Below are 18600 nucleotides of genomic sequence, written 5' to 3'. Positions count from 1 at the left end.
GTGTGCTGCCCCAGTTGTATATAGACCCCCTGTGTGCTGCCCCCTGTTGTATATACCCCTGTGTGCTCCCCCACTAGTATATAGGCCCCCTGTTTGCTCCCTCAGGGGTATTTAGCCCCCCTGTGTGCTCCCCCACTCGGATATAGACCTACTGTGTGCTCCCCCACTTGGATATAGACCCCTGTGTGCTCCTCCAGTAGTATATAAACCCCGTGTGGTTCCCCCAGTAGTATATAGACCCCCTGTGTGCCCCACCAGTATTATATAGACCCCTTGTGTGCTGCCCCAGTTGTATACAGACCCCTGTGTGCTCCCCCAGTTATATATAGACCACCTGTGTGTCTCACAAGTAGTATATAGACCCTTTATGTTCCCCCAATAGTATATAGACCCCCCTGTGTGCCCCACCAGTAGTATATAGCCCCCCTGTGTGCTCTCCCACTTGGATATAGACCTCCTGTGTGCTCTCTAAGTTGTATATAGACCCCATTCTGCTGCCCCCAGTAGTATATAGACCCCTCTGTGAAGCCCCAGTAGTCTATAGCCCCCCTGTGTGTTCCCCCTGTTATATAGCCCCCCTGTGTTCTCCCCCAGTTATATAGACCCCCGATGTGCGCTTCCCAGTTAAACAGACCCCTGTGTGCTCCCCCTCCCATATAGTATATAACACAATAAAACAAACACTTATAATCACCTGGGTCCGGGCGCTTCCTCTTCTCTTCACTCTTGTGGCCGCAGGAAGGGTTTTCCCTGCGATCACAAGAGGCCGCACTCCCCTTGTCCTGGCGCCGATGCTCCAGTGATGTCACTGGAGCGCCGGCACCACAAGGACAAAGCTGCCACTTGTGACCGCAGGGAAAACCCTTCTTGCGGCCACAACAGTGACTGACAGGAAGGGAGCCAATGTCTCCCGCCCTGTCAGTGCTGCTGCATGTAACTATGAGCGCTCATTATGAGTGCTCATAGTTACAGTTCAGATGGCAGCAGCGAGCGCGGCAGCGGCTCTGTCCAGCGGTCTTGAGCACAAGAGCGGGGCGTGGGGGCCCCCTGGATGTTGGGGGCCCCAAGCAATCGCTTGGGGTGCTTGGTGCCAAAGACCGCCACTGCTCATATATACATGTCGCCTCTCATATATCGCCCTCTCATGTATACATGTCGCCTCTCATATATACATGTCGCCTCTCATATATCGCCCTCTCATATATACATGTCGCCTCTCATATATCGCCCTCTCATATACCCGTTACACCTACCAAGATCTGTGAACAGAAGGCTGTTTGTGGATTCTGTTGACATTGAGGGCCTATGGCACTTTACCATGAAGGCTTCACTATGGACCCAGGACTTTGACTAGAATCTCTCCCTCTCCTTCATAGGTTACAGAAGCCGCTAAGACGGTCCTGGACTCCGGGGAGCCGCTGCCGTTGCCCCTGATCGCCAAACTGCTCAAGTTTCAGATCCTGACCATCAAACAGAAGGATCTGCAGAGGAGAGAGGCCGAGAGCAAGGTGAGTGCAGTTACCACCACCACCACTAGGGGCAGTCTTGTTCTCTGTGAGGGATTGGGGTGCCAGTATCTCTGTGAGGGATTGGGGTGCCAGTATCTCTGTGAGGGATTGGGGTGCCAATATCTCTGTGAGGGATTGGGGTGCCAGTATCTCTGTGAGGGATTGGGGTGCCAATATCTCTGTGAGGGATTGGGGTGCCAATATCTCTGTGAGGGATTGGGGTGCCAGTATCTCTGTGAGGGATTGGGGTGCCAGTATCTCTGTGAGGGATTGGGGTGCCAGTATCTCTGTGAATGTAATAATTTACTAATGCCGCCATGTATCAGACCATCCTTTACTTTATATACAGTGGTCATGTGCTGTGTATACCGCCACCCTGTGCTGTGTATATGGTCTCTGTGTACTTTATATACAGTGGTCATGTGCTGTGTATACGGCCACCCTGTGCTGTGTATATGGTCTCTGTGTACTTTATATACAGCGGTCATGTGCTGTGTATGCGGCCACCCTGTGCTGCGTATATGGCGCCTATGTACTTTATATACAGCGGTCATGTGCTGTGTATACGGCCACCCTGTGCTGTGTATATTGTCTCTGTGTATTTTATATACAGTGGTCATGTGCTGTGTATACGGCCACCCTGTGCTGTGTATATGGCGGCTATGTACTTTATATACAGCGGTCATGTGCTGTGTATACGGCCACCCTGTGCTGTGTATATTGTCTCTGTGTATTTTATATACAGTGGTCATGTGCTGTGTATACGGCCACCCTGTGCTGTGTATATGGCGGCTATGTACTTTATGTACAGTGGTCATGTGCTGTGTATACCGCCACCCTGTGCTGTGTATATGGCGGCTATGTACATTATATACAGCGATCATGTGCTGTGTATACGGCCACCCTGTGCTGTGTATATGGCGGCTATGTACTTTATATACAGCGGTCATGTGCTGTGTATACCGCTACCCTATGCTGTGTATATGGCGGCTATGTATTTTATGTACAGTGGTCATGTGCTGTGTATACGGCCACCCTGTGCTGTGTATATGGCGGCTATGTACTTTATATACAGCGGTCATGTGCTGTGTATACGGCCACCCTGTGTTGTGTATATGGCGGCTATGTACATTATATACAGTGGTCATGTGCTGTGTATACGGCCACCCTGTGCTGTGTATATGGCGGCTATGTACTTTATGTACAGTGGTCATGTGCTGTGTATACCGCCACCCTGTGCTGTGTATATGGCGGCTATGTACATTATATACAGCGATCATGTGCTGTGTATACGGCCACCCTGTGCTGTGTATATGGCGGCTATGTACTTTATATACAGTGGTCATGTGCTGTGTATACGGCCACCCTGTGTTGTGTATATGGCGGCTATGTACTTTATATACAGCGGTCATGTGCTGTGTATACGGCCACCCTGTGCTGTGTATATGGCGCCTATGTACTTTATATACAGCGGTCATGTGCTGTGTATACGGCCACCCTGTGCTGTGTATATGGCGGCTATGTACTTTATATACAGTGGTCATGTGCTGTGTATACGGCCACCCTGTGCTGTGTATATGGCGGCTATGTACTTTATATACAGTGGTCATGTGCTGTGTATACGGCCACCCTGTGCTGTGTATATGGCGGCTATGTACTTTATGTACAGTGGTCATGTGCTGTGTATACGGCCACCCTGTGCTGTGTATATGGCAGCTATGTACTTTATATACAGTGGTCATGTGCTGTGTATACGGCCACCCTGTGCTGTGTATATGGCGGCTATGTACTTTATGTACAGTGGTCATGTGCTGTGTATACGGCTGCCATTCTTTATCTATATTCCAGTAACAATAGCTGCTGCTTATTGTAAGTATAGGGAGAAACATGAAGCAGAGCGGCCGGGGAAGCCTGGATAATGTACAGCATCGTGTACAGGACGATTACAGGAGACAAGAGAGGAAGCCAGATGTCAGACAGTAACCAGCCGGGCAGAATTACTACTGACGGACCGGATAGATAGATAGATAGAATAGATAGATAGATAGATAGATAGATAGATAGATAGATAGATAGGAGATAGATAGATAGATAGATAGATAGATAGATAGATAGATAGGAGATAGATAGGAGATAGATAGATAGATAGATAGGAGATAGATAGATAGGAGATAGATAGATAGATAGATAGATAGATAGATAGATAGATAGATAGATAGGAGATAGATAGATAGATAGATAGATAGATAGATAGATAGGAGATAGATAGATAGATAGATAGATAGATAGATAGATAGATAGATAGATAGATAGGAGATAGATAGGAGATAGATAGATAGATAGATAGATAGATAGGAGATAGATAGATAGATAGATAGATAGATAGATAGATAGATAGGAGATAGATAGGAGATAGATAGATAGATAGATAGATAGATAGATAGATAGATAGATAGGAGATAGATAGATAGGAGATAGATAGGAGATAGATAGATAGGAGATAGATAGATAGGAGATAGAGAGATAGATAGATAGATAGATAGATAGATAGGAGATAGATAGGAGATAGATAGATAGGAGATAGATAGATAGATAGATAGATAGATAGATAGATAGATAGATAGGAGATAGATAGATAGATAGATAGATAGATAGGAGATAGATAGGAGATAGATAGATAGATAGGAGATAGATAGATAGATAGATAGATAGATAGATAGATAGATAGGAGATAGATAGATAGATAGATAGGAGATAGATAGATAGATAGATAGATAGATAGATAGATAGATAGATAGATAGGAGATAGATAGGAGATAGATAGATAGAAAGATAGATAGATAGATAGATAGATAGATAGGAGATAGATAGATAGGAGATAGATAGATAGGAGATAGATAGATAGATAGATAGATAGGAGATAGATAGATAGATAGATAGATAGGAGATAGATAGATAGATAGATAGATAGATAGGAGATAGATAGGAGATAGATAGATAGATAGATAGATAGATAGATAGATAGATAGATAGGAGATAGATAGATAGATAGGAGATAGATAGATAGATAGATAGATAGATAGATAGATAGGAGATAGATAGATAGATAGATAGGAGATAGATAGATAGGAGATAGATAGGAGATAGATAGATAGATAGATAGATAGATAGATAGATAGGAGATAGGAGATAGATAGGAGATAGATAGATAGATAGATAGATAGATAGATAGGAGATAGATAGATAGATAGATAGATAGATAGATAGATAGATAGATAGATAGATAGGAGATAGATAGATAGATAGGAGATAGATAGATAGATAGGAGATAGATAGATAGATAGATAGATAGATAGGAGATAGATAGATAGATAGGAGATAGATAGATAGATAGGAGATAGATAGATAGATAGATAGGAGATAGATAGATAGATAGATAGATAGATAGATAGATAGATAGATAGGAGATAGATAGATAGATAGATAGGAGATAGATAGATAGGAGATAGATAGGAGATAGATAGATAGATAGATAGATAGATAGATAGATAGATAGATAGATAGATAGGAGATAGATAGATAGATAGATAGATAGATAGATAGATAGATAGATAGGAGATAGATAGATAGATAGATAGATAGATAGATAGGAGATAGATAGGAGATAGATAGATAGATAGATAGATAGATAGATAGATAGGAGATAGATAGATAGATAGGAGATAGATAGATAGATAGATAGATAGATAGATAGGAGATAGATAGATAGATAGATAGGAGATAGATAGATAGGAGATAGATAGGAGATAGATAGGAGATAGATAGGAGATAGATAGATAGATAGATAGATAGATAGATAGATAGGAGATAGGAGATAGATAGGAGATAGATAGATAGATAGATAGATAGATAGATAGATAGATAGATAGATAGATAGATAGATAGATAGATAGGAGATAGATAGATAGATAGATAGATAGATAGGAGATAGATAGATAGATAGGAGATAGATAGATAGATAGGAGATAGATAGATAGATAGATAGATAGATAGATAGATAGATAGGAGATAGATAGATAGATAGGAGATAGATAGATAGATAGGAGATAGATAGATAGATAGATTAGCCTTTGATGCTTGAGAAAGGCCTTGTGATGAGGCAGAAACGTTGCATGTATCTTTTGACCGTTATGGAATAAACAAGTTTGGATTTTTCACTAAAGAAAGTGCTGCGGAATTCTTGAGAATATATAGTGGGGAGACGTGGATTCAGCCTCCAGCTGCTGGCACTCCGACTGCATTTACTTAGAGAGTGCACTCCGTTGTGGATTTTTAGATAGATAGATAGATAGGAGATAGATGGGAGATAGATAGATAGATAAATAGGAGATAGATAGATAGATAGATAGATAGATAGATAGATAGATAGGAGATAGATAGATAGATAGATAGATAGGAGATAGATAGATAGATAGATAGATAGATAGATAGATAGATAGGAGATAGATAGATAGATAGATAGATAGATAGATAGATAGATAGATAGATGGGAGATAGATAGGAGATAGATAGATAGATAGATAGATAGATAGATAGATAGATAGGAGATAGATAGATAGATAGATAGATAGATAGATAGATAGATAGATAGATGATAGATAGGAGATAGATAGATAGATAGATAGGAGATAGATAGATAGGAGATAGATAGATAGGAGATAGATAGATAGGAGATAGATAGATAGATAGATAGATGGGAGATAGATAGATAGATAGGAGATAGATAGATAGGAGATAGATAGATAGATAGATAGATGGGAGATAGATAGATAGATAGGAGATAGATAGATAGGAGATAGATAGATAGATAGATAGATAGATAGATAGATAGATAGATAGGAGATAGATAGATAGATAGATAGATAGATAGATAGATAGATAGATGGGAGATAGATAGATAGATAGGAGATAGATAGATAGGAGATAGATAGATAGGAGATAGATAGATATAAGATAGATAGATAGATAGATAGATAGATAGGAGATAGATAGATAGGAGATAGATAGATATAAGATAGATAGATATAAGATAGATAGATAGATAGATAGATAGATGGTTCGATCTTTCTTATACCTTATATATGTTTTCTCCTTTAGCTTCCAGAGGACAAAATGAAACCGAAGGCAATCAGGAGCTCCAAGGGAAAACCATCCAGTGCAAAAGGTTCTGCAAAAGCCAAAGGAAAAAAAGTGTCAGAGGCTCCTCCACCTATTAAGAAAGACACTGCTCTCAAACGCAGAGGGGAAGAAGAGGACACCAACATTTATATAGGTAAAGAAAGAATATAACTACTATAATACTGCTCCCTATATACAAGAATATAACTACTATAATACTGCCCCTATATACAGGAATATAACTACTATAATACTGCTCCTATATACAGGGATATAACTACTATAATACTGATCCTATATACAGGGATATAACTACTATAATACTGCCCCCTATATACAAGAATATAACTACTATAATACTGCCCCTATATACAGGAATATAACTACTATAATACTGCTCCTATATACAGGGATATAACTACTATAATACTGATCCTATATACAGGGATATAACTACTATAATACTGCTCCTCTACACAAGGATATAACTACTATAATACTCCTCCAATATACAGGGATATAACTACTATAATACTGCTCCTATATACAGGGATATAACTACTATAATACTGCTCCTATATACAGGAATATACTACTATAATACTGCTCCTATATACAGGAATATACAACTATAATACTGCTCCTATATACAGGAATATATTACTATAATACTGCTCCTATATACAGGAATATATTACTATAATACTGCTCCTATATACAGGAATATAACTACTATAATATTGCTCCTATATACAGGAATATAACTATTATAATTCATACACAAAATTCTGGTGTGTTTTTTATTTAGCCTAGGGGCACTAGTATCAGCCATAGGTGTGAGGTGCAGCACTCTGTTTCTTCCCTGAACCGTATTTTGTTTCTCTCTTTTCTCCGTGTTTTGCACTCCTCCTGGTGAGACCCACATGACCGCAATTAGCAGGAGACACCTGAGTGCACATGGTTTTAATTCCTCCTGTTTTTTCCCATTCTGTTTGCTGCAGCTATGGTGAGTGTAATTCCTAATCCAGACTTGTGCTGTTTGGGGGCGACCTTCTCCGCCGGCGGTGCTGGCCAGGTTCTGGTGTGGTGTTTTTGGGTCTGGTCCTGTGGCATGGGGGTCGCAGGGCCGTCCCATGGCCCCCGTTCCCTGGCTGTGCACGCCTGCGGGGTTGGTGGCCACTGACTGGCACGGTGTTGACTTAGTGTAGGGACCCATGTGTATCAGATACCGGCACGAGGTACATGGGGCAGTATGGCTTGATCAATTCATACACAAAATTCTGATGTGTTTTTTATTTAGCCTAGTGGCACTAGTATCAGCCATAGGTGTGAGGTGCAGCACTCTGTTTCTTCCCTGAACCGCATAACTACTATAATACTGCTCCTATATACAGGGATATACTACTATAATACTGCTCCTATATACAGGAATATAGCTACTATAATACTGCTCCTCTATACAGGAATATAACTACTATAATACTGCCCCCTATATACAAGAATATAACTACTATAATACTGCTCCTATATACAAGAATATAACTACTATAATACTGCTCCTATATACAGGGATATAACTACTATAATACTGCTCCTATATACAGGAATATAACTACTATAATACTGCTCCTATATACAGGGATATAACTACTATAATACTGCTCCTATATACAGGAATATAACTACTATAATACTGCTCCTATATACAGGGATATAACTACTATAATACTGCTCCTATATACAGGAATATAACTACTATAATACTGCTCCTATATACAAGAATATAACTACTATAATACTGCTCCTATATACAGGAATATAACTACTATAATACTGCTCCTATATACAGGGATATAACTACTATAATACTGCTCCTATATACAGGGATATAACTACTATAATACTGCTCCTATATACAAGAATATAACTACTATAATACTGCTCCTCTATACAGGAATATAACTACTATAATACTGCTCCTATATACAGGGATATAACTACTATAATACTGCCCCCTATATACAGGAATATAACTACTATAATAATGCTCCCTATATACAGGAATATATCTACTATAATACTGCTCCTATATACAGGAATATAACTACTATAATACTGCTCCTATATACAAGAATATAACTACTATAATACTGCCCCCTCTGTATGATAACATTGCCCTGGATGCTTTTGTATAGTAGTTTCTCTTCTGACCCTCCTGTTGATATGTTTGCAGATGATGAGCCAGATGACGGCGCCCAGCACTATATCATCCTTCTTGGAGTGTATCAACCGCAGATCATTGCTCTCTTGGCTGATCTCGGTGTTCATGTGTCTAGTGTGATCAGGATTTCATCTCAGAATTATGCAGCGTTGCCGGTGGATGAGATGGAGTCAGACACTGCTGCGGATGGTAGGTGCTGATGTTCTCATCTGTCCTGTGGCTGAACCTTCTCCAGCTTTAGCCCCCGGTGTTATTATGATATTCCGTCAGGTTTTCTTCGGTAACGTGTCTCGGATCTGTATACTGTAGCGTCCTTTACGGTCTCACATTGACCAGAAAGAACTCCTTACACCAGAGAAACTGCACTGAAGTTTCTGCCACTAGGTTTCTCATTTACCAGCAGTTTGCTGTCCAGTGCCTGTTGTTAGGGTAAATCTGTCTCTAGTACCAACTAGTTCAGGACAGAACACAGGAAGTGGGTGTGTGAGGCTTAGGATGTGCTGTGTGTAGCAGCAAACCTGTATGCAGGAGAGTCTGGTCTGCGACCTGCAAGCTGAGCTGTCTCTCTACTGAAGATGATCCACACCGGCCCTTACAGGTAGGGAAAGGTTTCCCATCATCTCTCACCACCCATAAAGATCAGGGCAGTTGAATCTTGTATAAATACTGGTGTACTGCTGTATGTCCTCAATGCTGCAGTGTAATGTTCCCCTCCTGTCATCTTCTTAGTAGCAATAGCTTAGTGTTACCCCCTCCAATCCGGGATCGGGACAAGGCTATGCCAACCTATGCACCATATCAGAAGCAGAATGTAGGTCTATGTGTGTCAGCACAGTGCAGCTAATAGCAAGGAAAGGGTATATGGTATATATAGAGAGGCCTGTGGTGTATCTAATAGCAAGGAAAGGGTATATGGTATATATAGAGAGGCCTGTGGTGTATCTAATAGCAGGGTAAGGGGCAGGTAACGGGTTGGACCCCCTTTTGCCTGCAGAACTGCCTCAATTCTTGGTGGCATAGATACAACAAGGTGCTGGAAGCTTCCTCAGAGATTTTGGTCCATAGTGACATGATGACATCACACAGTTGCCGCAGATTTGTCAGCTGCACATCCATGATGCCAATCTCCTGTTCCACCACATCCCAAAGATGCTCTATTGGATTGAGATCTGGTGACTGTGGAGGCCATTGGAGTACAGTGACCTCATTGTCATGTTCAAGAAACCAGTCTGAGATGATTCTAGCTTTATGACATGGCGCAATATCCTGCTGAAAGTCGCCATCAGATGTTGGGTCCATTGTGGTCATAAAGGGATGGACATGGTCAGCAACAATACTCAGGTAGGCTGTGGCGTTGTAACCATGCTCAATTGGTACCAAGGGGCCCAAAGAGTGCCAAGAAAATATTCCCCACACCATGACACCACCACCACCAGCCTGAACCGTTGATACAAGGCAGGATGGATCCATGCTTTCATGTTGTTGACGCCAAATTCTGACCCTACAATCCGAATTTCGCAGCAAAAATCGAGACTCATCAGACCAGGCAACGTTTTTCCAATCTTCTACTGTCCAATTTCGATAAGCTTGTGCAAATTGTAGCCTCAGTTTCCTGTTCTTAGCTGAGCGGAGTGGCCCCCGGTGTGGTCTTCTGCTGCTGTAGCCCATACTGTGTACTGTGCGTTCAGAGATGCTCTTCTGCCTACCTTGGTTGTAACGGTTGGCTATTTGAGTCACTGTTGCCTTTCTATCAGCTGGAACCAGTCTGCCCATTCTCCTCTGACCTCTGGCATCAACAAGGCATTTCCGCCCACAGAACTGCCGCTCACTGGATGGTTTTTCTTTTTCGGACCATTCTCTGTAAACCCTAGAGATGGTTGTGTGTGAAAATCCCAATAGATCAGCAGTTTCTGAAATACTCAGACCAGCCCTTCTGGCACCAACAACCATGCCACGTTCAAAGGCCTCAAATCACCTTTCTTCCCCATACTGATGCTCGGTTTGAACTGCAGGAGATTGTCTTGACCATATCTACATGCCTAAGTGCACTGAGTTGCCGCCATGTGATTGGCTGATTAGAAATTAAGGTGCAACGTGCAGTTGGACAGGTGTACCTAATAAAGTGGCCGGTGAGTGTATATATATATATATATATATATATATATATATATATATGATATATATATATATATATATGATATATATATATATATTATGGGCCTGTCTTGTATCTAATAGCAAGGAAAGGGTATATGGTATATATAGGGGCCTGTGGTGTATCTAATAGCAAGGTAATCGGTATATGGTATATATAGGGGCCTGTGGTGTATCTAATAGCATGGAAAGGGTATATGGTATATATAGGGGCCTGTGGTGTATCTAATAGCAAGGTAAGGGGTATATGGTATATATAGGGGCCTGTGGTGTATCTAATAGCAAGGTAATCGGTATATGGTATATATAGGGGCCTGTGGTGTATCTAATAGCATGGAAAGGGTATATGGTATATATAGGGGCCTGTGGTGTATCTAATAGCATGGAAAGGGTATATGGTATATATAGGGGCCTGTGGTGTATCTAATAGCAAGGTAAGGGGTATATGGTATATATAGGGGCCTGTGGTGTATCTAATAGCAAGGTAATCGGTATATGGTATATATAGGGGTCTGTGGTGAATCTAATAGCAAGGTAATCGGTATATGGTATATATAGGGGTCTGTGGTGTATCTAATAGCAAGGTAATCGGTATATGGTATATATAGGGGTCTGTGGTGTATCTAATAGCAAGGTAATCGGTATATGGTATATATAGGGGTCTGTGGTGTATCTAATAGCAAGGTAAAGGGTATATGGTATATATAGGGGCCTGTGGTGTATCTAATAGCAAGGTAAGGGGTATATGGTATATATAGGGGCCTGCGGTGTATCTAATAGCAAGGTAAGGGGTATATGGTATATATAGGGGCCTTTGGTGTATCTAATAGCATGGAAAGGGTATATGGTATATATATAGGGGCCTGTGGTGTATCTAATAGCATGGAAAGGGTATATGGTATATATAGGGGCCTGTGGTGTATCTAATAGCATGGAAAGGGTATATGGTATATATAGGGGCCTGTGGTATATATAGAGGCACTGTGCACGATTCCTTAGGAAGGTGGCACTCTCCTTATTTCTATTATATGGAGAGTTGTAGTGCTGTCACTTATACACAATCTCATAATTTTAGTTGTTGAAGCGGAGAAGCAGAGGAAGGAGACGCTCCGGAAATCTCTGCATACGTTCTGGAAGTACCTAGAACCGGTTCTGGACTCTGGAAAGACAGGATCCCCCCTCAGCCAGGTGGCCAGACTACAATATCTAGTGAAAGAAAGCAGCCAACCCAGTGACTGGAGCAATGCAGAGATGCAGGTGAGGAATGGGGGAGTAAGGGTATGCGCGCACTACTGAATTCACGCTCTTAACTTTCTATGGATTTAGTTACTACCCACCACCCGCTTTAAGTTCCGCCGGTCCCATAGGCTCCATTCTATGCACAGGCAGATTCCGCCGTCCCCCAAAGAAGTGTCATGTTGGATGGCGGAATCTGCCTGAGCATAGAATGGAGCCTATGGGACCTGCGGAACTTCAAGCGGAAGCACGCACGGAATCTGCCGTAAGTTACCCTCTCGGATTCCGTAGTGTGCACATACCCTAATAGTGAGACGGGTAATTCTGGTGTGTGAGGGAATAGTGATGGATTGTATTGTCTTCTGATGATGGAGTATGTTCTCTTCTGTGCTGGGTACAGCTGGTGTATGCCACCGATGTGTTTGAGAGTGTCGCCTGCCTTATGTACGACTGCCTGGACTGGAGGAGACAGCACCAACATTACCTCAGCAATATGCAAATCATTCATGTCCCTGAGTTGGCCTTGCAGAAGACCCCAGAGAAGCCCGCTCCGGTATCCGAGGTGAGATATCACTCCCGCTTTACAGATGATACTCAGTATCGTATACTCATATTATTAATTCCTAATAATAAAAGTAATAGTAGAGATTGTATCTGAGCCCTTAGGATGACACAACAGTTAGAGTCAGAAGTCATGGGGGGACAGTCAGGTGGGATTTACATGATGTTACCAGATCGACTGCCACTGTCAAAGAAACCAAAGTGAGGAAAACACCACCACAAAGCAAGAAGAAAGCATAGCAAGGAGGAGACCACCACAAAGCAAGAAGAAAGCATAGCAAGGAGGAGACCACCACAAAGCAAGAAGAAAGGATAGCAAGGAGGAGACCACCACAAAGCAAGAAGAAAGCATAGCAAGGAGGAGACCACCACAAAGCAAGAAGAAAGCATAGCAAGGAGGAGACCACCACAAAGCAAGAAGAAAGCATAGCAAGGAGGAGACCACCACATAGCAAGGAGGAGACCACCACAAATCAAGAAGAAAGGATAGCGAGACCACCACGAAGCAAGAAGAAAGGATAGCAAGGAGGAGACCACCACAAAGCAAGAAGAAAGGATAGCAAGGAGGAGACCACCACAAAGCAAGAAGAAAGGATAGCAAGGAGGAGACCACCACAAATCAAGAAGAAAGGATAGCGAGACCACCAAAAAGCAAGAAGAAAGGATAGCAAGGAGGAGACCACCACAAAGCAAGAAGAAAGGATAGCAAGGAGGAGACCACCACAAATCAAGAAGAAAGCATAGCAAGGAGGAGACCACCACAAATCAAGAAGAAAGCATAGCAAGGAGGAGACCACCACAAAGCAAGAAGAAAGGATAGCAAGGAGGAGACCACCACAAAGCAAGAAGAAAGGATAGCAAGGAGGAGACCACCACAAAGCAAGAAGAAAGGATAGCAAGGAGGAGACCACCACAAAGCAAGGAGGAGACCACCACAAATCAAGAATAAAGGATAGCGAGACCACCACGAACCAAGAAGAAAGGATAGCAAGGAGGAGACCACCACAAAGCAAGAAGAAAGCATAGCAAGGAGGAGACCACCACAAAGCAAGAAGAAAGGATAGCAAGGAGGAGACCACCACAAAGCAAGAAGAAAGGATAGCAAGGAGGAGACCACCACAAAGCAAGAAGAAAGGATAGCAAGGAGGAGACCACCACAAAGCAAGGAGGAGACCACCACAAATCAAGAATAAAGGATAGCGAGACCACCACGAACCAAGAAGAAAGGATAGCAAGGAGGAGACCACCACAAAGCAAGAAGAAAGCATAGCAAGGAGGAGACCACCACAAAGCAAGAAGAAAGGATAGCAAGGAGGAGACCACCACAAATCAAGAAGAAAGCATAGCAAGGAGGAGACCACCACAAAGCAAGAAGAAAGGATAGCAAGGAGGAGACCACCACAAAGCAAGAAGAAAGCATAGCAAGGAGGAGACCACCACATAGCAAGGAGGAGACCACCACAAATCAAGAAGAAAGGATAGCGAGACCACCACGAAGCAAGAAGAAAGGATAGCAAGGAGGAGACCACTACAGTGCAAGAAGAAAGGATAGCAAGGAGGAGACCACCACAAAGCAAGAAGAAAGGATAGCAAGGAGGAGACCACCACAAAGCAAGAAGAAAGGATAGCAAGGAGGAGACCACCACAAATCAAGAAGAAAGCATAGCAAGGAGGAGACCACCACAAAGCAAGAAGAAAGGATAGCAAGGAGGAGACCACCACAAATCAAGAAGAAAGCATGGCAAGGAGGAGACCACCACATAGCAAGGAGGAGACCACCACAAATCAAGAAGAAAGGATAGCAAGGAGGAGACCACTACAGTGCAAGAAGAAAGGATAGCAAGGAGGAGACCACTACAGTGCAAGCAGAAAGGATAGCAAGGAGGAGACCACCACAAATCAAGAAGAAAGGATAGCAAGGAGGAGACCACCACTATCCACGAAGAAAAAATAGCAAGGAAGAGACCACCACTATCCAAAAAGAAAGGATAGCAAAGAGGAGACCATCACTATCCAAGAAGAAAAGATATGGAGGATGAGATAACCACTGTCGAAGAAGAAAGGAGAGCAAGGAGGTAACCACCACTGTCCAAAAAGAAAGACATTGAGAAAAGTGCTATTGTTAAAAAAAAAAGTAAGTGAGGAGACCACCACTGTCCAAGAAGAAAGTCAAGAGAAGGCTACTAGTGTCCAAAAAGAAAGTCCAGGGAGGAGACCATCAGTGTCAAAAAGAAAACATAGCAAATATTAAAAAGGGGGCTCTTTACTGTGCATTTGGACCTGGACCAGGTTACTATCCTGTGTATTCTCCAGGCTATGGACCAGGTTACTATCCTGTGCATTCTCCAGGTTATGGACCAGGTTACTATCCTGTGCATTCTCCAGGCTACAGACCAGGTTACTATCCTGTGTATTCTCCAGGTTATGGACCAGGTTACTATCCTGTGCATTCTCCAGGCTACGGACCAGGTTACTATCCTGTGTATTCTCCAGGTTATGGACCAGGTTACTATCCTGTGTATTCTCCAGGTTATGGACCAGGTTACTATCCTGTGCATTCTCCAGGCTACAGACCAGGTTACTATCCTGTGTATTCTCCAGGTTATGGACCAGGTTACTATCCTGTGCATTCTCCAGGCTACGGACCAGGTTACTATCCTGTGTATTCTCCAGGTTATGGACCAGGTTACTATCCTGTGTATTCTCCAGGTTATGGACCAGGTTACTATCCTGTGTATTCTCCAGGCTATGGACCAGGTTACTATCCTGTGTATTCTCCAGGGTACAGACCTGGTTACTATCCTGTGTATTCTCCAGGCTACAGACCAGGTTACTATCCTGTGTATTCTCCAGGTTATGGACCAGGTTACTATCCTGTGCATTCTCCAGGCTATGGACCAGGTTACTATCCTGTGCATTCTCCAGGTTACAGACCAGGTTACTATCCTGTGCATTCTCCAGGCTACGGACCAGGTTACTATCCTGTGCATTCTCCAGGTTATGGACCAGGTTACTATCCTGTGCATTCTCCAGGCTATGGACCAGGTTACTATCCTGTGCATTCTCCAGGCTACGGACCAGGTTACTATCCTGTGCATTCTCCAGGCTATGGACCAGGTTACTATCCTGTGCATTCTCCAGGCTACTGACCAGGTTACTATCCTGTGCATTCTCCAGGCTACAGACCAGGTTACTATCCTGTGTATTCTCCAGGCTACTGACCAGGTTACTATCCTGTGTATTCTCCAGGCTGCGGACCAGGTTACTATCCTGTGCATTCTCCAGGCTACAGACCAGGTTACTATCCTGTGTATTCTCCAGGGTACAGACCTGGTTACTATCCTGTGTATTCTCCAGGCTACGGACCAGGTTACTATCCTGTGCATTCTCCAGGTTATGGACCAGGTTACTATCCTGTGTATTCTCCAGGCTATGGACCAGGTTACTATCCTGTGTATTCTCCAGGTTACAGACCAGGTTACTATCCTGTGTATTCTCCAGGCTACGGACCAGGTTACTATCCTGTGTATTCTCCAGGTTACAGACCAGGTTACTATCCTGTGTATTCTCCAGGCTACGGACCAGGTTACTATCCTGTGTATTCTCCAGGCTACAGACCAGGTTACTATCCTGTGTATTCTCCAGGCTACGGACCAGGTTACTATCCTGTGCATTCTCCAGGCTACAGACCAGGTTACTATCCTGTGCATTCTCCATGTTATGGACCAGGTTACTATCCTGTGTATTCTCCAGGTTACTATCCTGTGCATTCTCCAGGCTCCGGACCAGGTTACTATCCTGTGTATTCTGCAGGCTACAGACCAGGTTACTATCCTGTGCATTCTCCAGGCTACAGACCAGGTTACTATCCTGTGTATTCTCCAGGCTACAGACCAGGTTACTATCCTGTGTATTCTCCAGGCTACAGACCAGGTTACTATCCTGTGTATTCTCCAGGCTCCGGACCAGGTTACTATCCTGTGTATTCTCCAGGCTCCGGACCAGGTTACTATCCTGTACATTCTCCAGGTTACAGACCAGGTTACTATCCTGTGCATTCTCCAGGCTACAGACCAGGTTACTATCCTGTGCATTCTCCAGGTTACAGACCAGGTTACTATCCTGTGCATTCTCCAGGCTACAGACCAGGTTACTATCCTGTGCATTCTCCAGGCTACAGACCAGGTTACTATCCTGTGCATTCTCCAGGTTACGGACCAGGTTACTATCCTGTGCATTCTCCAGGCTACAGACCAGGTTACTATCCTGTGCATTCTCCAGGCTACGGACCAGGTTACTATCCTGTGCATTCTCCAGGCTACAGACCAGGTTACTATCCTGTGCATTCTCCAGGCTACAGACCAGGTTACTATCCTGTGCATTCTCCAGGCTACGGACCAGGTTACTATCCTGTGTATTCTCCAGGCTCCGGACCAGGTTACTATCCTGTGTATTCTCCAGGCTATGGACCAGGTTACTATCCTGAGCATTCTCCAGGCTATGGACCAGGTTACTATCCTGTGCATTCTCCAGGGTACAGACCAGGTTACTATCCTGTGTATTCTCCAGGTTACGGACCAGGTTACTATCCTGTGTATTCTCCAGGCTACAGACCAGGTTACTATCCTGTGCATTCTCCAGGCTATGGACCAGGTTACTATCCTGAGCATTCTCCAGGCTATGGACCAGGTTACTATCCTGTGCATTCTCCAGGCTACAGACCAGGTTACTATCCTGTGCATTCTCCATGTTATGGACCAGGTTACTATCCTGTGCATTCTCCAGGCTACGGACCAGGTTACTATCCTGTGTATTCTCCAGGTTACAGACCAGGTTACTATCCTGTGTATTCTCCAGGCTACAGACCAGGTTACTATCCTGTGCATTCTCCAGGCTCCGGACCAGGTTACTATCCTGTGCATTCTCCAGGCTACAGACCAGGTTACTATCCTGTGTATTCTCCAGGCTACAGACCAGGTTACTATCCTGTGTATTCTGCAGGCTACAGACCAGGTTACTACCCTGTGTATTCTCCAGGTTACAGACCAGGTTACTATCCTGTGTATTCTCCAGGTTATGGACCAGGTTACTATCCTGTGCATTCTCCATGTTATGGACCAGGTTACTATCCTGTGTATTCTCCAGGTTATGGACCAGGTTACTATCCTGTGCATTCTCCAGGCTACAGACCAGGTTACTATCCTGTGCATTCTCCAGGCTATGGACCAGGTTACTATCCTGTGCATTCTCCATGTTATGGACCAGGTTACTATCCTGTGCATTCTCCAGGCTACGGACCAGGTTACTATCCTGTGTATTCTCCAGGCTCCAGACCAGGTTACTATCCTGTGCATTCTCCAGGCTACGGACCAGGTTACTATCCTGTGTATTCTCCAGGCTACGGACCAGGTTACTATCCTCTGCATTCTCCAGGCTACAGACCAGGTTACTACCCTGCGCATTCTCCAGGCTCCAGACCAGGTTACTATCCTGTGTATTCTCCAGGCTACAGACCAGGTTACTATCCTGTGTATTCTCCAGGCTACAGACCAGGTTACTATCCTGTGCATTCTCCAGGCTATGGGCCAGGTTACTATCCTGTGCATTCTCCAGGCTACAGACCAGGTTACTATCCTGTGTATTCTCCAGGCTACAGACCAGGTTACTATCCTGTGTATTCTCCAGGCTACAGACCAGGTTACTATCCTGTGTATTCTCCAGGCTCCGGACCAGGTTACTATC

General features: G+C 43.4%; 1 protein-coding gene across 1 annotated transcript in view; it reads left to right on the top strand.

Annotated features, from left to right (window-relative positions):
* The window catches only part of SPAG17 (sperm associated antigen 17), a 193560-nt gene that overhangs the window by 104313 nt on the left and 70647 nt on the right, over window positions 1-18600 (top strand). The window contains exons 4-8 of the mRNA XM_069945151.1: window positions 1377-1508; window positions 6666-6840; window positions 8920-9096; window positions 12137-12318; window positions 12698-12859. Coding sequence (XP_069801252.1) covers window positions 1377-1508; window positions 6666-6840; window positions 8920-9096; window positions 12137-12318; window positions 12698-12859 — 828 coding nt within the window. The remainder of the gene's footprint in view (window positions 1-1376; window positions 1509-6665; window positions 6841-8919; window positions 9097-12136; window positions 12319-12697; window positions 12860-18600) is intronic.

Source organism: Dendropsophus ebraccatus, chromosome 11, assembly GCF_027789765.1.
Source record: "Dendropsophus ebraccatus isolate aDenEbr1 chromosome 11, aDenEbr1.pat, whole genome shotgun sequence".
Taxonomy (NCBI): Eukaryota; Metazoa; Chordata; class Amphibia; order Anura; family Hylidae; genus Dendropsophus; species Dendropsophus ebraccatus.
The sequence above is the reverse complement of the archived record's forward strand: the minus strand, read 5'-3'. Positions and strand labels throughout refer to the sequence as shown.